Here is a 19,031-nt window from a genome sequence, read left to right on the forward strand (position 1 = left end):
TTATTTTTATTTTAAGAAACTAAAGTTCTATATACATATGTATAGCATCTTTTTACTACATAGTAATTTGAAAACAGATACGTTATATACAGGTAAATTTATCTGTACAGGTAAATTTTTACAAGTAACAGGTGGCACTTTTATAGAGCAAACTATAATTGTTTTTCCTTTGTTCTCCATTTTCTTTCCTCTAACCGGTGTTGGCAAACTGGCAAACACCTGTATTCCCACTTAGCCCACTTTCTATTTTACATGTAAATAATGTATGCTAGAAGGAACTGGGTTGTGTTTAAGAACAATGGATTTTAATTGCCCTAAAGGTATTGTCTCTTTCATAAAAATCAGTATAGTTTACATGATATATGTATATAAGGGTGAATTTCTGATATTTTCTTGTATATGTTTTAACTTAAATGCATTGCACAAATATTTCACCAAAATATAAATATTCTCACTTTAACAGCAATATTGAAATAAAAAGCACAGTTAAACAATATACAAAATGTTTATACTCATCCTTTTTTTGATATCAAAATATATAAATTCATGACAAACAAAGAATGTTTATACTCATCCTTTTTTTTATATCAAAATATATAAATTCATGACAAACAAAGAATGTTTATACTCATCCTTTTTTTGATATCAAAATATATAAATTCATGACAAAGAGTTTTTATACTCATCCTTTTTTTGATATCAAAATATATAAATTCATGACAAACAAAGAATGTTTATACTCATCCTTTTTTTGATATCAAAATATATAAATTCATGACAAAGAGTTTTTATACTCATCCTTTTTTTGATATCAAAATATATAAATTCATGACAAACAAAGAATGTTTATACTCATCCTTTTTTTGATATCAAAATATATAAATTCATGACAAAGAGTTTTTATACTCATCCTTTTTTTGATATCAAAATATATAAATTCATGACAAACAAAGAATGTTTATACTCATCCTTTTTTTGATATCAAAATATATAAATTCATGACAAAGAGTTTTTATACTCATCCTTTTTTTGATATCAAAATATATAAATTCATGACAAACAAAGAATGTTTATACTCATCCTTTTTTTGATATCAAAATATATAAATTCATGACAAAGAGTTTTTATACTCATCCTTTTTTTGATATCAAAATATATAAATTCATGACAAACAAAGAATGTTTATACTCATCCTTTTTTTGATATCAAAATATATAAATTCATGACAAAGAGTTTTTATACTCATCCTTTTTTTGATATCAAAATATATAAATTCATGACAAACAAAGAATGTTTATACTCATCCTTTTTTTGATATCAAAATATATAAATTCATGACAAAGAGTTTTTATACTCATCCTTTTTTTGATATCAAAATATATAAATTCATGACAAACAAAGAATGTTTATACTCATCCTTTTTTTGATATCAAAATATATAAATTCATGACAAAGAGTTTTTATACTCATCCTTTTTTTGATATCAAAATATATAAATTCATGACAAACAAAGAATGTTTATACTCATCCTTTTTTTGATATCAAAATATATAAATTCATGACAAAGAGTTTTTATACTCATCCTTTTTTTGATATCAAAATATATAAATTCATGACAAACAAAGAATGTTTATACTCATCCTTTTTTTGATATCAAAATATATAAATTCATGACAAAGAGTTTTTATACTCATCCTTTTTTTGATATCAAAATATATAAATTCATGACAAACAAAGAATGTTTATACTCATCCTTTTTTTGATATCAAAATATATAAATTCATGACAAAGAGTTTTTATACTCATCCTTTTTTTGATATCAAAATATATAAATTCATGACAAACAAAGAATGTTTATACTCATCCTTTTTTTGATATCAAAATATATAAATTCATGACAAACAAAGAATGTTTATACTCATCCTTTTTTTGATATCAAAATATATAAATTCATGACAAACAAAGAATGTTTATACTCATCCTTTTTTTGATATCAAAATATATAAATTCATGACAAACAAAGAATGTTTATACTCATCCTTTTTTTGATATCAAAATATATAAATTCATGACAAACAAAGAATGTTTATACTCATCCTTTTTTTGATATCAAAATATATAAATTCATGACAAAGAGTTTTTATACTCATCCTTTTTTTGATATCAAAATATATAAATTCATGACAAACAAAGAATGTTTTACTCACCTAATATTAATTCAAATGGCATTCATTAAAACAACACAGCACTGAACAAAAGTCATTACACATACAGCACTACAGAAATATTAATTTACTAGAATCTAAACATAACTGTTCAATACAAGACTATGTTTGTTTATTTCATTTATTGTTTTATATGAAATACTAAAGCACATAAAAAAAGTACAAACATACAGAAATAAGATACAGAACTAAAATATAACCACTATCAAATATCCATTTACAAACTTTTAAAACTATTTTTCACATCTACTCCATATGAATAAGATGAGAGGCTGAGTCTGCATACTGCACCACATCTATCTGTCCAGCTCTGAATCTGTCTTTCAGTCGTTGTAACTGGGAATCCAACTGGCGGTATTTCCTTCGCTTTGATCTTGGTTTTCCTCCAGCATTGATTTGAATAATCTTTACTTCAATGGTTGCCTGCTCTTTCTGAAGCATCTGTACAAGAGCATACATGGTTTGTTGTTCTTGCTCCGTCGTTGCCAAAATGGTTGAATTCTGTGCGATCAGTCTCCACCCATGTCTCTATGACATAGTCAGTGAATCGGATGACTCTTGGTCGGTTGTCATCCAAGTCTTCCAGTGCTGCAAACCACAAATCCTCAACTTGGTGCATGGGTACTAACGGTAGCACTGCTGCTCGTCTTACTAATCTCTTGATGTCCTCCTCCTCGCTGTGGGGAATAGCCAAACCACACGCCAGAGTCTTCCGTCATATACACTGTGTGTAATAATAAAAAACATCCTCGCAGAGTACACAGGAAATGCTGTACGAACAGCATTCCTGGCAGCCACCTCAAAATCTAGCATCACTATCTCTGGTGCTAACACTAGCTGAATCCTCTATTGAATGGTATCCTTAAGTAACCTATACATCCTTCGATATGTCAGTTCTGATTTGTTGGGGAGTTTATGTCCTGGTGAGTTGCTGGTAATTTGGGTAACACTTTAACACGGCTACAAAGATGATTTCACACCTTCAAATGTAGGGATGCTCTCAATAACTCTCTGTCACGTAAACTAACAAGAGACTCGTCAAATATGGACGGAATTGGGTTAACCTCCTCCCGGCATCTCTTTTTCACATCGGCAAAAATGCTGCAGCAGTTATTCCAACAATATCCGACGGATGTGTATGGTCCCGCCCGAATGAATCTGGCACATTATCAATGGTCGTACTCTTGGAACCACACTGACGATCAACATATCTCCAATAACACCTCTGGCCACGATGAGATTTCACAGAATATTTGTACCCCGCATGAACAAGAAAAAATCCATCCCGGTTATTATCCAGAAAATCAACATGTAGCTGAGCATTAGCCATGTTGAAACTGTTTAAGGATTTTAGAAATCAACTGTCTTATATACTCTATCTACATGGCTTAGAATGAACAATTTCTCTAATCAGCTTTGATTAATAATCAAATTATCTAGTAAGCTTTTATTATATTCATTATCATTCATAAACATTTTAATCATTTTATAATTAAGTAATAAGGCATAAAACTGTTCATGAAAACAAAGATAATTCTGTAATATACACGAGCTTGGATGCGTGAGTGCCAGGAGCCTGCCTGTCGGAAGTGATCAGTGGCTGTGACAAGAGACTAATTAGTTAATTGGACTGTGATTTCACCTGGATAAGACCGCAAGACGGCCAGTTTCACTTGTTTTGGAATTAACTCTAGGAATAATAATATTTTTCTTCTACTTTTATCACAAAAATTCACCGAAGTTGCTATTTTATCGACAATATCATTCTTTATGTTTTATGTTTTATTCCGCCCCTTCCTTCAGAACGACTAATGCGGTGGTATCCCTATAGCTACAAAGCAAAAAACAGTTACAAAAGTAAACCTCTCCCTGGATACTATTCTGATGTCCATCATATATGTATCCCCCTATATATATGATAAATCTCCCTCTAGATACTTTTATGATGATCTGAGCAATCTCAGGAATATGCTGGATGCCTTTCACGACAGTTCACGCTGTGAGCTTGACTATAATTTTTTTTACAGTTATCAGAATGATGACCAAAGTTTTGGCAACCGAAGCATTTCAGTGGATTTGGGATGTAAACATCCACGCCAACACTTTCGAAGCCAACCTTGACACGTTTTGGTAAGATTGGAGTGTGAAAAGTAAGCACGAAAGTGTTGGTGTCGCGAATGTTGCCATCTCGTTTCGCCCTGATCTGTTTAACATGGTTGACCTTTTGTTGATGTTCGTGTAAGTAACTGAGTATGTTCTCCTTACTCTCTCCCTGAACAGATGTACGGCGTTGACGCCCTTTGTTGTGTTCAGGGAGGAATGAGGAATAACCTACAAAGTTTTGTCAACATGATTGTATATTTATGTCTTTACTCTTGTCATCAAGTTATGAGGTAAAATGGTACACATCAACTTCTACATAGACACTAATAGAATGTTGCTCACTTATGGTACTTTATAACTCCGCTTCCTGTTGAGGATGCTTGATATTAGTTTTTCACGATAAAGTCTCATGTTATATACTGATATCCCGGTATATACCGATATCCCGGTATATACATCTACTGATATCCCGGTATATACTAATATCCCTATATATACTGATAGCCCGGTATATACATGTACTGATATCTCGGTATATACATATACTGATATACCGGTATATACTGATATCCCGGTATATACATCTACTGATATCCCGGTATATACTGATATCCCGGTATATACATGTACTGATATCCCGGTATATACTAATATCCCTATATATACTGATATCCCGGTATATACATGTACTGATATCCCGGTATATACATGTACTGATATCCCGGTATATACTGATATACCGGTATATACTGATATCCCGGTATATACATCTACTGATATCCCGGTATATACTGATATCCCGGTATATACATGTACTGATATACCGGTATATACTGATATCCCGGTATATACTGATATCCCGGTATATACTAATACCCCTATATATACTGATATCCCGGTATATACATGTACTGATATCTCGGTATATACATGTACTGATATCCCGGTATATACTGATATTCCGGTATATACTGATATCGCGGTATATACTGATATCCCGGTATATACTAATATCCCTATATATACTGATATCCCGGTATATACATGTACTGATATCCCGGTATATACTGATATCCCGGTATATACATGTACTGATATCTCGGTATATACATATACTGATATCCCGGTATATACTGATATACCGGTATATACTGATATCCCGGTATATACATGTACTGATATCCCGGTATATACTGATATCCCGGTATATACTGATATCCCGGTATATACTAATATCCCTATATATACTGATATCCCGGTATATACATGTACTGATAACTCGGTATATACATATACTGATATTCCGGTATATATATGTACCGATATCTCGGTATATACATATACTGATATTCCGGTATATACATGTACTGATATCCCGGTATATACATGTACTGATATCCCGTATATAAATGTACTGATATCCCGGTATATACATGTACTGATATCCCGGTATATACATTTACTGATATCCCGGTATATACTGATATCCCGGTATATACTGATATCCCGGTATATACATGTATTGATATCTCGGTATATACATGTACTGATATCCCGGTATATACATGTACTGATATCTCGGTATATACATGTACTGATATCCCGGTATATACATTTACTGATATCCCGGTATATACTGATATCCCGGTATATACTGATATCCCGGTATATACATGTATTGATATCTCGGTATATACATGTACTGATATCCCGGTATATACATGTACTGATATCTCGGTATATACATGTACTGATATCTCGGTATATACATGTACTGATATCCCGGTATATACTGATATCCCGGTATATACATGTACTGATATCCCGGTATATACTGATATCCCGGTATATACATGTACTGATATCCCGGTATATACTGATATCTCGGTATATACATGTACTGATATACATGTACTGATATCCCGGTATATACATGTATTGATATCTCGGTATATACATGTACTGATATCCCGGTATATACATGTACTGATATCCCGGTATATACATGTACTGATATCTCGGTATATACATGTACTGATATCCCGGTATATACATGTACTGATATCTCGGTATATACATGTACTGATATCTCGGTATATACATGTACTGATATCCCGGTATATACTGATATCTCGGTATATACATGTACTGATATCCCGGTATATACTGATATCTCGGTATATACATGTACTGATATCTCGGTATATACATATACTGATATCCCGGTATATACTGATATACCGGTATATACTGATATCCCGGTATATACATCTACTGATATCCCGGTATATACTGATATCCCGGTATATACTGATATCCCGGTATATACTAATATCCCTATATATACTGATATCCCGGTATATACATGTACTGATATCTCGGTATATACATGTACTGATATCCCGGTATATACTGATATCCCGGTATATACATGTACTGATAACTCGGTATATACATATACTGATATTCCGGTATATATATGTACCGATATCTCGGTATATACATATACTGATATCCCGGTATATACATGTACTGATATCCCGTATATAAATGTACTGATATCCCGGTATATACATGTACTGATATCCCGTATATAAATGTACTGATATCCCGGTATATACATGTACTGATATCCCGGTATATACATTTACTGATATCCCGTATATAAATGTACTGATATCCCGTATGTAAATGTACTGATATCCCGTATATAAATGTAATGATATCCCGGTATATACATGTACTGATATCCCGGTATATACATTTACTGATATCCCGTATATAAATGTACTGATATCCCGGTATATACATGTACTGATATCCCGTATATAGATGTACTGATATCCCAGTATATACATGTACTGATATCCCGGTATATACATGTACTGATATCCCGGTATATACATGTACTGATATCCCGGGATATACATGTACTGATATCCCGGTATATACATGTACTGATTGCCCGGTATATACTGATATCCCGGTATATACATATACTGATATCCCTCTATATACATGTACTGATATCCGGTATATACATGTACTGATATCCTGGTATATACATATACTGATATCCCTGTATATACATGTACTGATATCCCGGTATATACATGTACTGATATCCCGGTATATACATGTACTGATATCCCTGTATATACATGTACTGATATCCCGGTATATATTGATATCATGGTGTATTTTGATATATTGTTAAATAAAGATGTCAGTATCCCGGTATATTTATATATATATATATATAGTTTGTTTGTGATACTCAATGATCAAGTTGAACATATGATTTGAAAATTGTCGACTCACTATATAGAGTCATTTAATGCACATGTCCCTATTTATAATAATGATGAACAAGATATTTTCTTCTATAATAATTGATGTGCAAGGCAGTTCCAGGCGGGTACTTATCTAATGTTTGTAGACAAAAACGCACTTTACTAGTGAAGAAAATAACACATAAAATTTATTAACATGATGTTATATTGATATTTAATACCGATACATCTGGTTGTTAATAATGATAAAAATAATAATAATAATGATAAGTTAAGTTCTCTTCGAAGAAAACCTCTAGAATAAGTTAAACAGAGAAATACACTACGATCAGTTTTAATATCAACTGATGACATCCGCCAAAGTAATGTAATAGAGGAAGGTCTAAATAATGTAATAGAGGAAGGTCTAAGTAATGTAATAGAGGAAGGTCTAAGTAATGTAATAGAGGGAGGTCAAAGTAATGTAATAGAGGAAGGTCAAAGTAATGTAATAGAGGGAGGTCAAAGTAATGTAATAGAGGGAGGTCAAAGTAATGTAATAGAGGGAGGTCAAAGTAATGTAATAGAGGGAGGTCTAAATAATGTAATAAAGGGAGGTCAAAGTAATGTAATAGAGGAAGGTCTAAATAATGTAATAAAGGGAGGTCAAAGTAATGTAATAGAGGGAGGTCAAAGTAATGTAATAGAGGGAGGTCAAAGTAATGTAATAGAGGGAGGTCTAAATAATGTAATAAAGGGAGGTCAAAGTAATGTAATAGAGGAAGGTCTAAATAATGTAATAAAGGGAGGTCAAAGTAATGTAATAGAGGGAGGTCAAAGTAATGTAATAGAGGGAGGTCAAAGAAATGTAATAGAGGAAGATCAAAGTAATGTGATAGAGGAAGGTCTACGTAATGTAATAGAGGGAGGTCTAAGTAATGTAATAGAGGAAGGTCTAAGTAATGTAATAGAGGAAGGTCTACGTAATGTAATAGAGGAAGGTCTAAATAATGTAATAGAGGGAGGTCTAAATAATGTAATAAAGGAAGGTCAAAGTAATGTAATAGAGGGAGGTCTAAGTAATGTAATAGAGGAAGGTCTAAGTAATGTAATAGAGGGAGGTCTAAGTAATGTAATAGAGGAAGGTCTAAGTAATGTAATAGAGGGAGGTCTAAGTAATGTAATAGAGGAAGGTCTAAGTAATGTAATAGAGGAAGGTCTACGTAATGTAATAGAGGAAGGTCTACGTAATGTAATAGAGGAAGGTCTACGTAATGTAATAGAGGAAGGTCAAAGTAATGTAATAGAGGAAGGTCTATGTAATGTAATAGAGGGAGGTCTAAGTAATGTAATAGAGGGAGGCCAAAGTAATGTAATAGAGGAAGGTCTAAATAATGTAATAAAGGAAGGCCAAAGTAATGTAATAGAGGGAGGTCAAAGTAATGTAATAGAGGAAGGTCTAAGTAATGTAATAGAGGAAGGTCTAAGTAATGTAATAGAGGAAGGTCTACGTAATGTAATAGAGGAAGGTCTACGTAATGTAATAGAGGAAGGTCTACGTAATGTAATAGAGGAAGGTCAAAGTAATGTGATAGAGGGAGGTCAAAGTAATGTAATAAAGGAAGGTCAAAGTAATGTGATAGAGGGAGGTCAAAGTAATGTAATAGAAGAAGGTCTAAGTAATGTGATAGAGGGAGGTCAAAGTAATGTAATAGAGGAAGGTCAAAGTAATGTAATAGAGGAAGGTCAAAGTATTGTAATAGAGGAAGGTCTAAATAACGTAATAGAGGAAGGGAAAATAGTGAAATAGAGGAAGGTCAAAGTAATGTAATAGAGGAAGGTCAAAGTAATGTAATAGAGGAAGGAAAATAATGTTATAGAGGGAGGTCAAAGTAATGTAATAGAGGAAGGTCAAAGTATTGTAATAGAGGAAGGAAAAATAATATTATAGAGGAAGGTCAAAATAATGTAATAAAGGAAGGTCAAAGTAATGTAATAGAGGAAGATCAAAGTAATGTAAAAGAGGGAGGTTAAAGTAATGTAATAGAGGAAGGTCTAAGTAATGTAATAGAGGGAGGTTAAAGTAATGTAATAGAGGAAGGTCAAAGTAATGTAATAGAAGAAGGTATAAGTAATGTTATAGAGGGAGGTCAAAGTAATGTAATAGAGGAAGGTCTAAGTAATGTAATAGAGGAAGGAAAAATAGTGAAATAGAGGAAGGTCAAAGTAATGTAATAGAGGGAGGTCAAAGTAATGTAATAGAGGAAGGAAAAATAGTGAAATAGAGGAAGGTCAAAGTAATGTAATAGAGGGAGGTCAAAGTAATGTAATAGAGGGAGGTCAAAGTGATGTAATAGAGGAAGGTCAGGTCAAGGGTTGTTCGTAGTTGTTAATCGAGAAATCACGATGAGTATTTAAGTGAAGATAAGCTAACTGGGATAATATATGTGATTTATTAAATAAAGCATAAGCCCCTCATTTAAATATGAAAGCGGGATCAATGTTCATAGCAGACATTTTCTCCTTGTAAACAGCATCAAATTTTTCATTTTGTGCCACTGTGAATGCCTCCTTCCAGCTACCAACCTTCCCTGCAAAACAAAGGAACGCATTCTGAAACACTGTGGATATTGATGTTCCTGCTAACTTGATAAGAAAGAGCTGGTAGTCCTTCAATGTACTGCCGAAGGCACCCAGTAGGACACCATATCTGGTAGCGATGTACTAACACTAGTTTCAACACTACCACAATACTGAACGAGTTACAAAAAAGTACATTTTAACAGCGACCTATTGTTTATCGTATTACATTACTATGCTGTTAATCATCTTAGAAGCCCTGCATAACCCAAGGTGAGTTATTTAATCTTTTGTGCACAGCACATTCCTGTCCCTGGACCAATATTGCAGAAGAGATATATTACCTACCCACAGAAACTTGGAATCACAGACACTGATTTTAAGGCATCTAATGGATGGTTGCAGAGATTCCGGGAGAGACATAACATTTCATTTGCTAACATCTGTGGTGGAAGTGCTAGTGTTTCTCAGGATGTGGTGTCAGAATGGAAAGACAAGCTGCCAGACATTATCTGTGGATATGATGCTTGTGATATTTACAATATGAACGAAACTGGCCTTTTCTGCCGGTCCTTATCTGACAAGTCATTATGTGTTCGAGGAGAGGCATGCAAGGGAGGGAAGAAGTAGGGACAGAATCACACTCGTTCTGTGTTGTAACCTGAAAGTCATTGGAAAGTCCTTAAATACCCGGTACTTAAAAATATCAGGCCTATTCAAATGTCTGTTACCTGGCGTGCAAACAAGAAAGCCTAGATGACGAGACAGTTATTCAGAGAATGGGCACCTGATTTGGGTAGACGTTTGAGGCTCGTTCGTCGCCACATCCTCTTATTCTAAGACAACGCCCCTTCTCATCCAAGTCTGAAGCTGATCAACATCAAACTTGTTTTCTTTCCTGTTAAGACGACTTTTGGATTAAGGTATTATTCAGGCCGTGAAAGTTGTTTACCGCCTGTAGTGAAATGTTTTGCGAAAGGTGGTATCAGTGTAAATGATGTTGTTACTGATAAGACAGACAACGACTCTCCTCTTAGAGAGCTCAGGCACCTGTTACGAAGTGCTACAGGTCGTCTACCTTGTGACATCGATAAGACGGCAGAGGAGAATGTTGACTGTAGTCACCAGGCTCCAGCTAGGAAGGTACTAAAGGATGGTTGGGAGGATGCACTCATCAGTGATACTGTTGGAGTGTCCAGCATCAATGATACACATCGTGAAGATGACATGTCGCGTACGCCAGAGTGCCACGATAATGACATTGATGAGACGGAGGTTAACCTGACTAAATCTCTACAAGGTGCTCTGAAAGCTGCCAAGAACTCGCAGAAGTTTTCTTCCAGGAATTACTCAATACAGCCGGGGAGAGTATGGAAAAGGAGGCTGTCCAGATCCGTAGCTCTTCGCAACAGTGTACACTGGACTAATTTTTAAGTAAAAAGACAAATGTGTTGTACTGAGTGATACACTGACAAAGTTGATGTGTTTGCGAATTTATGTGAAAAATGAAGCGTTGAGAAACTTTTTAGTGACTTCATTCATGTTGTTACGAATGTGTTTATTGTGTAATACAATGACAATGTTAATATGTTTGTAAATTTATGTTGAAAAATTGTAACATTAAATTCCTATCACACTTAATATTGATTACTTTCTTTTATTCAATGTTTAGAGTAGACAATATACTTGTATATTACGACAAAAACTAACAAAGGAATACATACCTATATACTTAAATGTACCGTTATGATATATATATAGTCTTCAATGGAAACAGAGTTACGGTTCTTGGCAGACAGTCTGATCCACCTCAGTATTAAGACCACATCTCTATATTAAGACCACTTTTGTCCAGTCTCCAAAGTGGTCTTAATAGTGAGGTTTCGCTGTAGTTACTATAATTTTACAAAAGACTCTAGTATAAGATCAGCCAGGGGAAAGAAATCCAGACTTTCTTTTAAGGAGCGAAAACATAATTGTTTAGCAAGAAAAGACTGAATTTAAAATTTAGTCGCCTCCAACGATCATGCATTTGGGGCAGCAGACACAATTCTTACGGCTTACCTGCACAATAGAGATAACTTATCACACAAGCAAATTACATATATTCCACATTAACCGATCGCCAATTCGGTCTTCAAGTGGATAATAATTCCTCTTTTACGGAATAGTCCTACATTTTGGAATAAGGCCATTGAGTGCAAAAAGATGTAACAATTAGATAAGTAACACGATATTAGTGTATCTTAGGAATTTTATTACAAGTTTTGTTCAAAAACTTGTTCACGCGAAATTTTTACAAGTTTTGTTCAAAAACTTGGTCACGCGAAATTATTACAGGTCTTGTTCAAAAAACATAAGCACACGAAATTATTTCATGTTTTGTTCAAGAACATGTTCACACGAAATTATTACAGGATTTGTTTAAAAACTTTTTCACACGAAATTCTTTATATTTCAGAATAAGGCCGTTGTAGACACAAATGAAAATGACATCTCAGTTAGAAATATAAACAAAAACGTAATATATTTGTTAAATTTGAATGTACAAAACACACAAAGAAAGCGTTATCCAACGGTAATTGTCACACATTTGTGCTTCATACAATGTAGATATGACGAAATGGTTTTACCGTGGTTATATCGAGGTATGTACGTTTTTGAGGTTGAATTCACCTTTGTGGTAAATTGGCAATCTGCCATCCTTGATCCAGTCCATCCACGTGTCCTTGATACCACTGTCTGTAGCATGTTTTGACTTTAGGTTATCAAAGGAAACAGCCTCCACTACTTGTCTCAGGAAAACAACATCGTGTTCTACTTCTAAGAATTTGGCTAAATTTACGACATTGGAAAACAAATCCTGAAACCAAGTACTTGTATTAGAATATGAGGTACTAGTGATCTTAGGCGTCACGGAATGAACATATTGTATGATAAAACTCAAACACATTCAAAATGCATTACTTGTACTAATCTATATGTTTTATTTATATATATATATGTTTTAATTTATTCATTTACCCGAACCAGATCTTCATAATACAGTGTTAGGATATTAAGGTGCTTGTTCGCCATCTTGGCTTCAGTCCATTCCTTCATGTACGTGAACCACGTTCCTCCACAATGGGGAACTACAAGTATAACAAACATGTTGTAACAGGTAAAAATTAAACATTTGAAATATTTCACAACATAAAACAATGTACTGGTAGTATACAAATCTGTCAAGCTTTCTTTTAAATATAAATTGTATCATCAATTTGTATCATTAATAATTTTCGTTTAATCATTATTATTATTACAATCTTAACGGCTTGTCAACACATAAAATGTCATTAGGGCCATCAAACGGTAAAACACACAGCGATCCAAGAGGAAATACCATCAAACAAACTAAAACGTACAGATGAATGCTAGACAGTGACCCCTATTGGGAGTAACGTATTAACATCGGTTGATTTAGTACAACAAATAGGTTATAAAGCATCCATGCGTGCTTTATGAATTATTGAAACCTATACAACATTACCAATAGTAAACTCTCCTTGTTAAGTATGACGGTAAAATCTTTCAACAGACTGTTGGCATACCTAAGGTTACAAACTGTGCCCCACCTTTTTCATATTGGGCTAAATAGAAAAAAAATCATCATATCGATTAGCTGTGTTAATGACACCTTCCCTTAAATAATTAAAAAGCTTGACAGGACATAATACCTCGTCCTTTAATTACTACGAATCCATCCGGAACACCAAGAGAAGTGTGATGAATTCGAATTTCCTATCATGAAGTTTCTATTTATGGGTAGTACAATCTCTGCTTCTTAACCAAATGGTATGTACATGTCGCAGTGGACGCTGTTTTCCTAATGCTCGTTCCCAATATTACAATGTCCATACAAAATGTCGACGGCCGATCGACAAACTCACTCTACAGGACTTCTAGAGATAAAAACTAGTTTGTATGTATTGTGGTTCCGTGATTTAGGGATGTGACATCACTGACTTACACTATGTATGTATTGTGGTTCCGTGATTTAGGGATGTGACATCACTGACTTACACTATGTATGTATTGTGGTTCCGTGATTTAGGGATGTGACATCACTGACTTACACTATGTATGTATTGTGGTTCCGTGATTTAGGGATGTGACATCACTGACTTACACTATGTATGTATTGTGGTTCCGTGATTTAGGGATGTGACATCACTGACTTACACTATGTATGTATTGTGGTTCCGTGATTTAGGGATGTGACATCACTGACTTACACTATGTATGTATTGTGGTTCCGTGATTTAGGGATGTGACATCACTGACTTACACTATGTATGATAAATGAGGCAATAGCGACAATTCGTACAAGTTAATTGTTAACTGTTTGAGACAATCTGTCTCTTTATCGAGACACAAAATATATAGAAGATTCCGATTTGAAAGACGCATTAGTGAACAGCTCCTTTTAATACAAATAGATTTAAGAGTATAAACATCCACTCTCTTTGATCATGCGGTGATTGACACCTACATATTGGTTCGCTCAGATCATAATTGATGTCAGACGTAGCTCCGCCCCAATTCCATGATCATTCCATATGAGGCACTGATCCTACCATCGTTGCAGTCATTAAAGACATGTGTACTGTTTCTTGCACTTTCAATCATTATCCCGTTACCCCAACACAAAGGCAAATCCAGACCGTGTGTATATGACGCCACGTGGCAACAAATATGATGCCGTGCGACTGCATATGCGATGCAATATGACAACATATAACACCAGGGTAAAACAAACACTTGTATGATGCCACGTGGCAACATACTGTATATAATGTCATTTGACATCATATACCTATATGATGCAATGTCAAATACATGGAGGCAACAGAAATACAACAGAATGATTTTTTTGAGTCAAATTTGGGAATTAGACCTCAAGTCGATGTTACGTTGTAACTAGGTCCGCGTATACTCACATTCCGTCCGAAATAACCATGTGGTCCACTTCCGGTTCTTGAGATTTAACTGAGAACTCTACAGGCATAGAATTGACTCATATAACACGAATAGAACTTGGGGCGATATAATTGTACTGTGATGATATCCATATTTACAGTAGGATCGGAATTATGACACCTTATACATCATAAAACCAGAAATAATTTCCTGTGTTAATTCAAAATGTTAAAAACAGATCACTGAACATAATAACACATTTCCTTGTTACTGCATACTGATTTCATATTCAACCTGAAAACGGACTCAATAACAAAAGTATTATGGGAAATCTTTATTTAGAAATAGCAATAATGGTCTTAAACTTTCTGTTTCATCATGATCGCCTGTCGGTCATTTTTTTCAGTCCAAAAAAAAACAACAAAAAACAATCATTTAAATTCTGAATATATGCGACATGTCGAATTTAGAGTCAACATCGTGCAACAAGAAAACGATGTATTTGTGCTCATAACAAAGACTGGAAATCTGATTCAATAGTTCCACATGGCCTGTAAATGGTTCAAGATACTGAATCATGGGTATGTGGGGCAGTCTCAGCTTCAATTGAAAATCGGCGCCAATTGTTAATAGGAACGAAATCAGACTTCAGAACTTAATGAGAAGTCTAGTCCTTATCATATACCAATTGCCTATGATGTGTTTATGAAGCAAAATATGCTAACCCTTCCAAATTACCTGGTTTTAACCTCCATGTAATTCTTAACAGTAAATCTTTATTTGATTAATATTTTGCCTAAGCTTCATTTGTTTGAATTACGGTTTTGTGGACATGTCAGTATTCTAATAGATTTTATTGATTAAGTGATCACATATATGATGTAAACTGTTGTTTTATAGTTTACTGTTCAATTTCACTTCACTCTGTCACCATAAATTGTGAACCCGTTTAGAATTCTTGGAAACTCACACTCGTCAGACAGGAAGAAATTAACGAAACCATCAAAAGTGCCTTGGAACAGCTTGTTATTCATCCTGTTTTGATAATTGTAGAATGAACACAGCACATCTTTCGGGTTTCTTAAAACATGGATAACTTTGATTTTCCCTTGCTTAGCTTCCTCGGGGATGAGAGGGAAGGTCATGTGCGTGTGGTATGTTCTAGGAGAGTCCTTCAGATTCATTTTATCCAAGTCTATATATTCAAGAACATCTGGTGATCCGACGTATTGAAGGTTGTGCGAGCGTAGCATATGGATGATATTAAAAACCCAGTGAGTTCCTGTTTATAGAACAAAGAACAGTGAAATAAGTTTTGACAATTTACAATTACATGTAAAAGACGAGACAACATTTGCAAACATCACCTCTGTTAAATGTCTTTATTTAAGCTGAAAACTTATAATTTTCATTGCCAAGGAAATCAACTACGATTTGAATTTAAGCAGCAACAAGTTTTTGGTGTGATTCGTACATATCTTTACTAAACTATACAAAATCATGGATGTTTCCTATTTCTCTACATTAGGCGCTAACATTAATGTATAATTGATCATTTGAAACAACACAAAGATAACTTACGAAAAACGTGATTTCAATCGTCTCATTGTATTATCCCATTTTTCGTATATAACACCATTAGTTTCTATATATCGTAAGTAATTCGATAATTAAGGACTTGCTACTAATGACATCGTTTCATGAAAGAAGCTTAAAGAAGAACTTATATGCAAGTGTACATAATTTGTAGCCAATTCCTCGTGTGTTAGATAACCTCAAAGTTTGGTATTGTCTGATGGATTCCTTGTCACAACCCAGTTCTCTTCCTTGGAAACGTGACGTTTAAGGGCTCGTGTTGTCGAGAAAGACAAATGTTTTAAAATTGTTCCGTCGAGTATGAATTAAAATGATGGATTTGATCCATGTTGAAGTCCTTTTACTAACAATTATATCAATGATGATAAGTGTAATTCGAATACAAAATAATAGAAGTAGTCCTAGAGTGTACGTCGTAAACAGTAACATGAAAAGTCACAACACCTTTTGGTACAACCATTAAATTACTGTCAAATAATCTATGAAACGTTCCTCTAAAAACAAAACATCGGGATTTCCTGTACCATATATGAACACATTTGTAAGGCAAAAGAATAATTAGTATCATACATACCTGATTTCGGATAGGTACAAAGCATTACATCGTCTGGGCGAGTTTTCAACGATGAAATACTCTGTATTCGATGCGAGACATTTTCTTCAATATTCGGGTGAAATTTCCTCCCTTGGTACTGCCTAAACTTCATTGTGTTTCCTTCACTGTCCGTTATACTTGACAAGTCCATAGCTAAACAGTAGGATAACAAATGTTTAATTAACATTCACTTCTTGAGTAGTTTTACATAGATAAGAATGTGGAAGCACATCCCCGTCAAAAAAGACGCTGGTATTGTTAAAACTCTTCATTTGAGATAGACAGTTACAGTGACACATCACCCTTCACTGTTATAGTGACACAATTCGATAAAACCTGTGATCAGGTGAACTCTACGCCCATTTTTTGTCATTTTCATGTAAGTTTTCGTTTCAATCAAATCTATATGCTACAATCGCCGTATCGCTTTTTATGTACTTACACCAAAAATATTTGTGTAAGTATGTATCCGTGGAATTTATAGGTGGACTGCTTGTGTACTGTGAAGCCATTAGTTGCCTAAACTTAACTGGAAAGTTCAATTTACTGATGGCATGAAGGAATATATAAAATCTTGAACCAATTAATTACTAAAACAGTAACATAAAACTTTCCTGGTCTATCTGACAGCAAATTCCGAGATAAGATAATGTCCAATACAAGTCCATTTTATTCTACCCATGAAGGTCACCATTGTTTGTCATCTAGTAGTATCACCATAGCTTCTGATAGGTCATCTCTTACGTTTATTTGGTGTCGTATTGAATGGAAACGTCACATTTTAATACAGAGTCAAAACTTTATCTCCAAATTCAAGGACTGTGGAAAAAAATTACGACTTATCCTAATTTCGACTCAAACAAATTGTCCAAAATAAGGTTTGCTGACGTTGATTACTGTTGCACGAAGTATCGGCTACGATAACACGTGGTACAAGCAGCGTGATTTAATGTTAGCTGAAACAAATGAATTTCTACTTTCTCGTTTAATTTTTTGTTCATCCAAATAACAAAACACGTATTAAAAACACCAATTAACTACATTTGTACTCACTTCAATTCATTCCATCCTGCACATGTGTAAATTCAAAGCACAAATAAATAATACATGTTACTGCATGGTAATAAAACGAGGATACGCGACTAGAAACGATTTATCAAGCTACAGACCATACCAGCATGATTTTACTATGCATGAATAAACATATTCGAAAAGTCGCGTTGGAGTGATTTGATCTGTTTTACAAGCACTAGACTCCACAAATCAAGCACTCGATCATTGAAATAATATTTCAGCACCACATTGTGCAAGCACAAAATCTATCAAATTACACAGTCCTTAACAACACAGAAATTAATTCCTCTCGGGGTTCTTGTGATCACATTTCGTTACAAAGTTAGTTCTTTTGTTCGGATTTTTAAAGTCACATTTCACTTCAACATTGTATAATTTTGACATTAGATTATTGAAGTAGGCTCGAGCACAGAATTAGAATACAATATAAGGATTCCTATGAGAAGCATATAAATGTAGATACATTTTTCCCAGCAATTGACAACATATCCACATGAAAAACTCTTTTTGTGTGTTTAATTAAATTAGAGTAAGGAAAATAAATTTGTTTTAATTCACCCATTACAAATTATCATTCAGTAATCTTTTACTAAAATTCCATTTTCTAGTTATCATATTATATAT

At 34.0% G+C, this 19,031-nt stretch overlaps 1 protein-coding gene and 1 pseudogene across 1 annotated transcript; both read right to left on the reverse strand.

Moving 5' to 3' along the window:
- Positions 1-2,471: 2,471 nt before the first annotated feature.
- On the reverse strand, positions 2,472-3,555 carry LOC132556036 (uncharacterized; annotated as a pseudogene).
- Positions 3,556-10,075: 6,520 nt separating this feature from the next.
- Positions 10,076-17,484, reverse strand: LOC132556037 (sulfotransferase 1C2-like). The gene is made up of 5 exons (XM_060220428.1): positions 17,313-17,484; positions 16,113-16,424; positions 13,205-13,314; positions 12,857-13,043; positions 10,076-10,191 (listed from the first exon to the last, which is right to left on the reverse strand). The coding sequence occupies exons 1-5, from the start codon at positions 17,482-17,484 to the stop codon at positions 10,076-10,078; spliced, it is 897 nt and encodes a 298-aa protein (XP_060076411.1).
- Between the last annotated feature and the right edge of the window lie 1,547 nt (positions 17,485-19,031).

The sequence above is a fragment of the Ylistrum balloti genome, unplaced genomic scaffold, assembly GCF_031769215.1.
Source record: "Ylistrum balloti isolate Yb309-2 unplaced genomic scaffold, AGI_CSIRO_Ybal_v1 Utg370540, whole genome shotgun sequence".
In the NCBI taxonomy this organism is placed as follows: domain Eukaryota; kingdom Metazoa; phylum Mollusca; class Bivalvia; order Pectinida; family Pectinidae; genus Ylistrum; species Ylistrum balloti.

Coding starts and splice junctions, on each gene's coding strand:
- LOC132556037 (XM_060220428.1), bottom strand. CDS start 17,484: ATGGACTTGTCAAGTATAACGGACAGTGAAGGAAACACAATGAAGTTT. Junction 13,044..13,204: donor ATTATGAAGATCTGGTTCGG/GTAAATGAATAA, acceptor ACTTGGTTTCAG/GATTTGTTTTCCAATGTCGT. Junction 10,192..12,856: donor ATTGCCAATTTACCACAAAG/GTGAATTCAACC, acceptor TTTGTTTTGCAG/GGAAGGTTGGTAGCTGGAAG.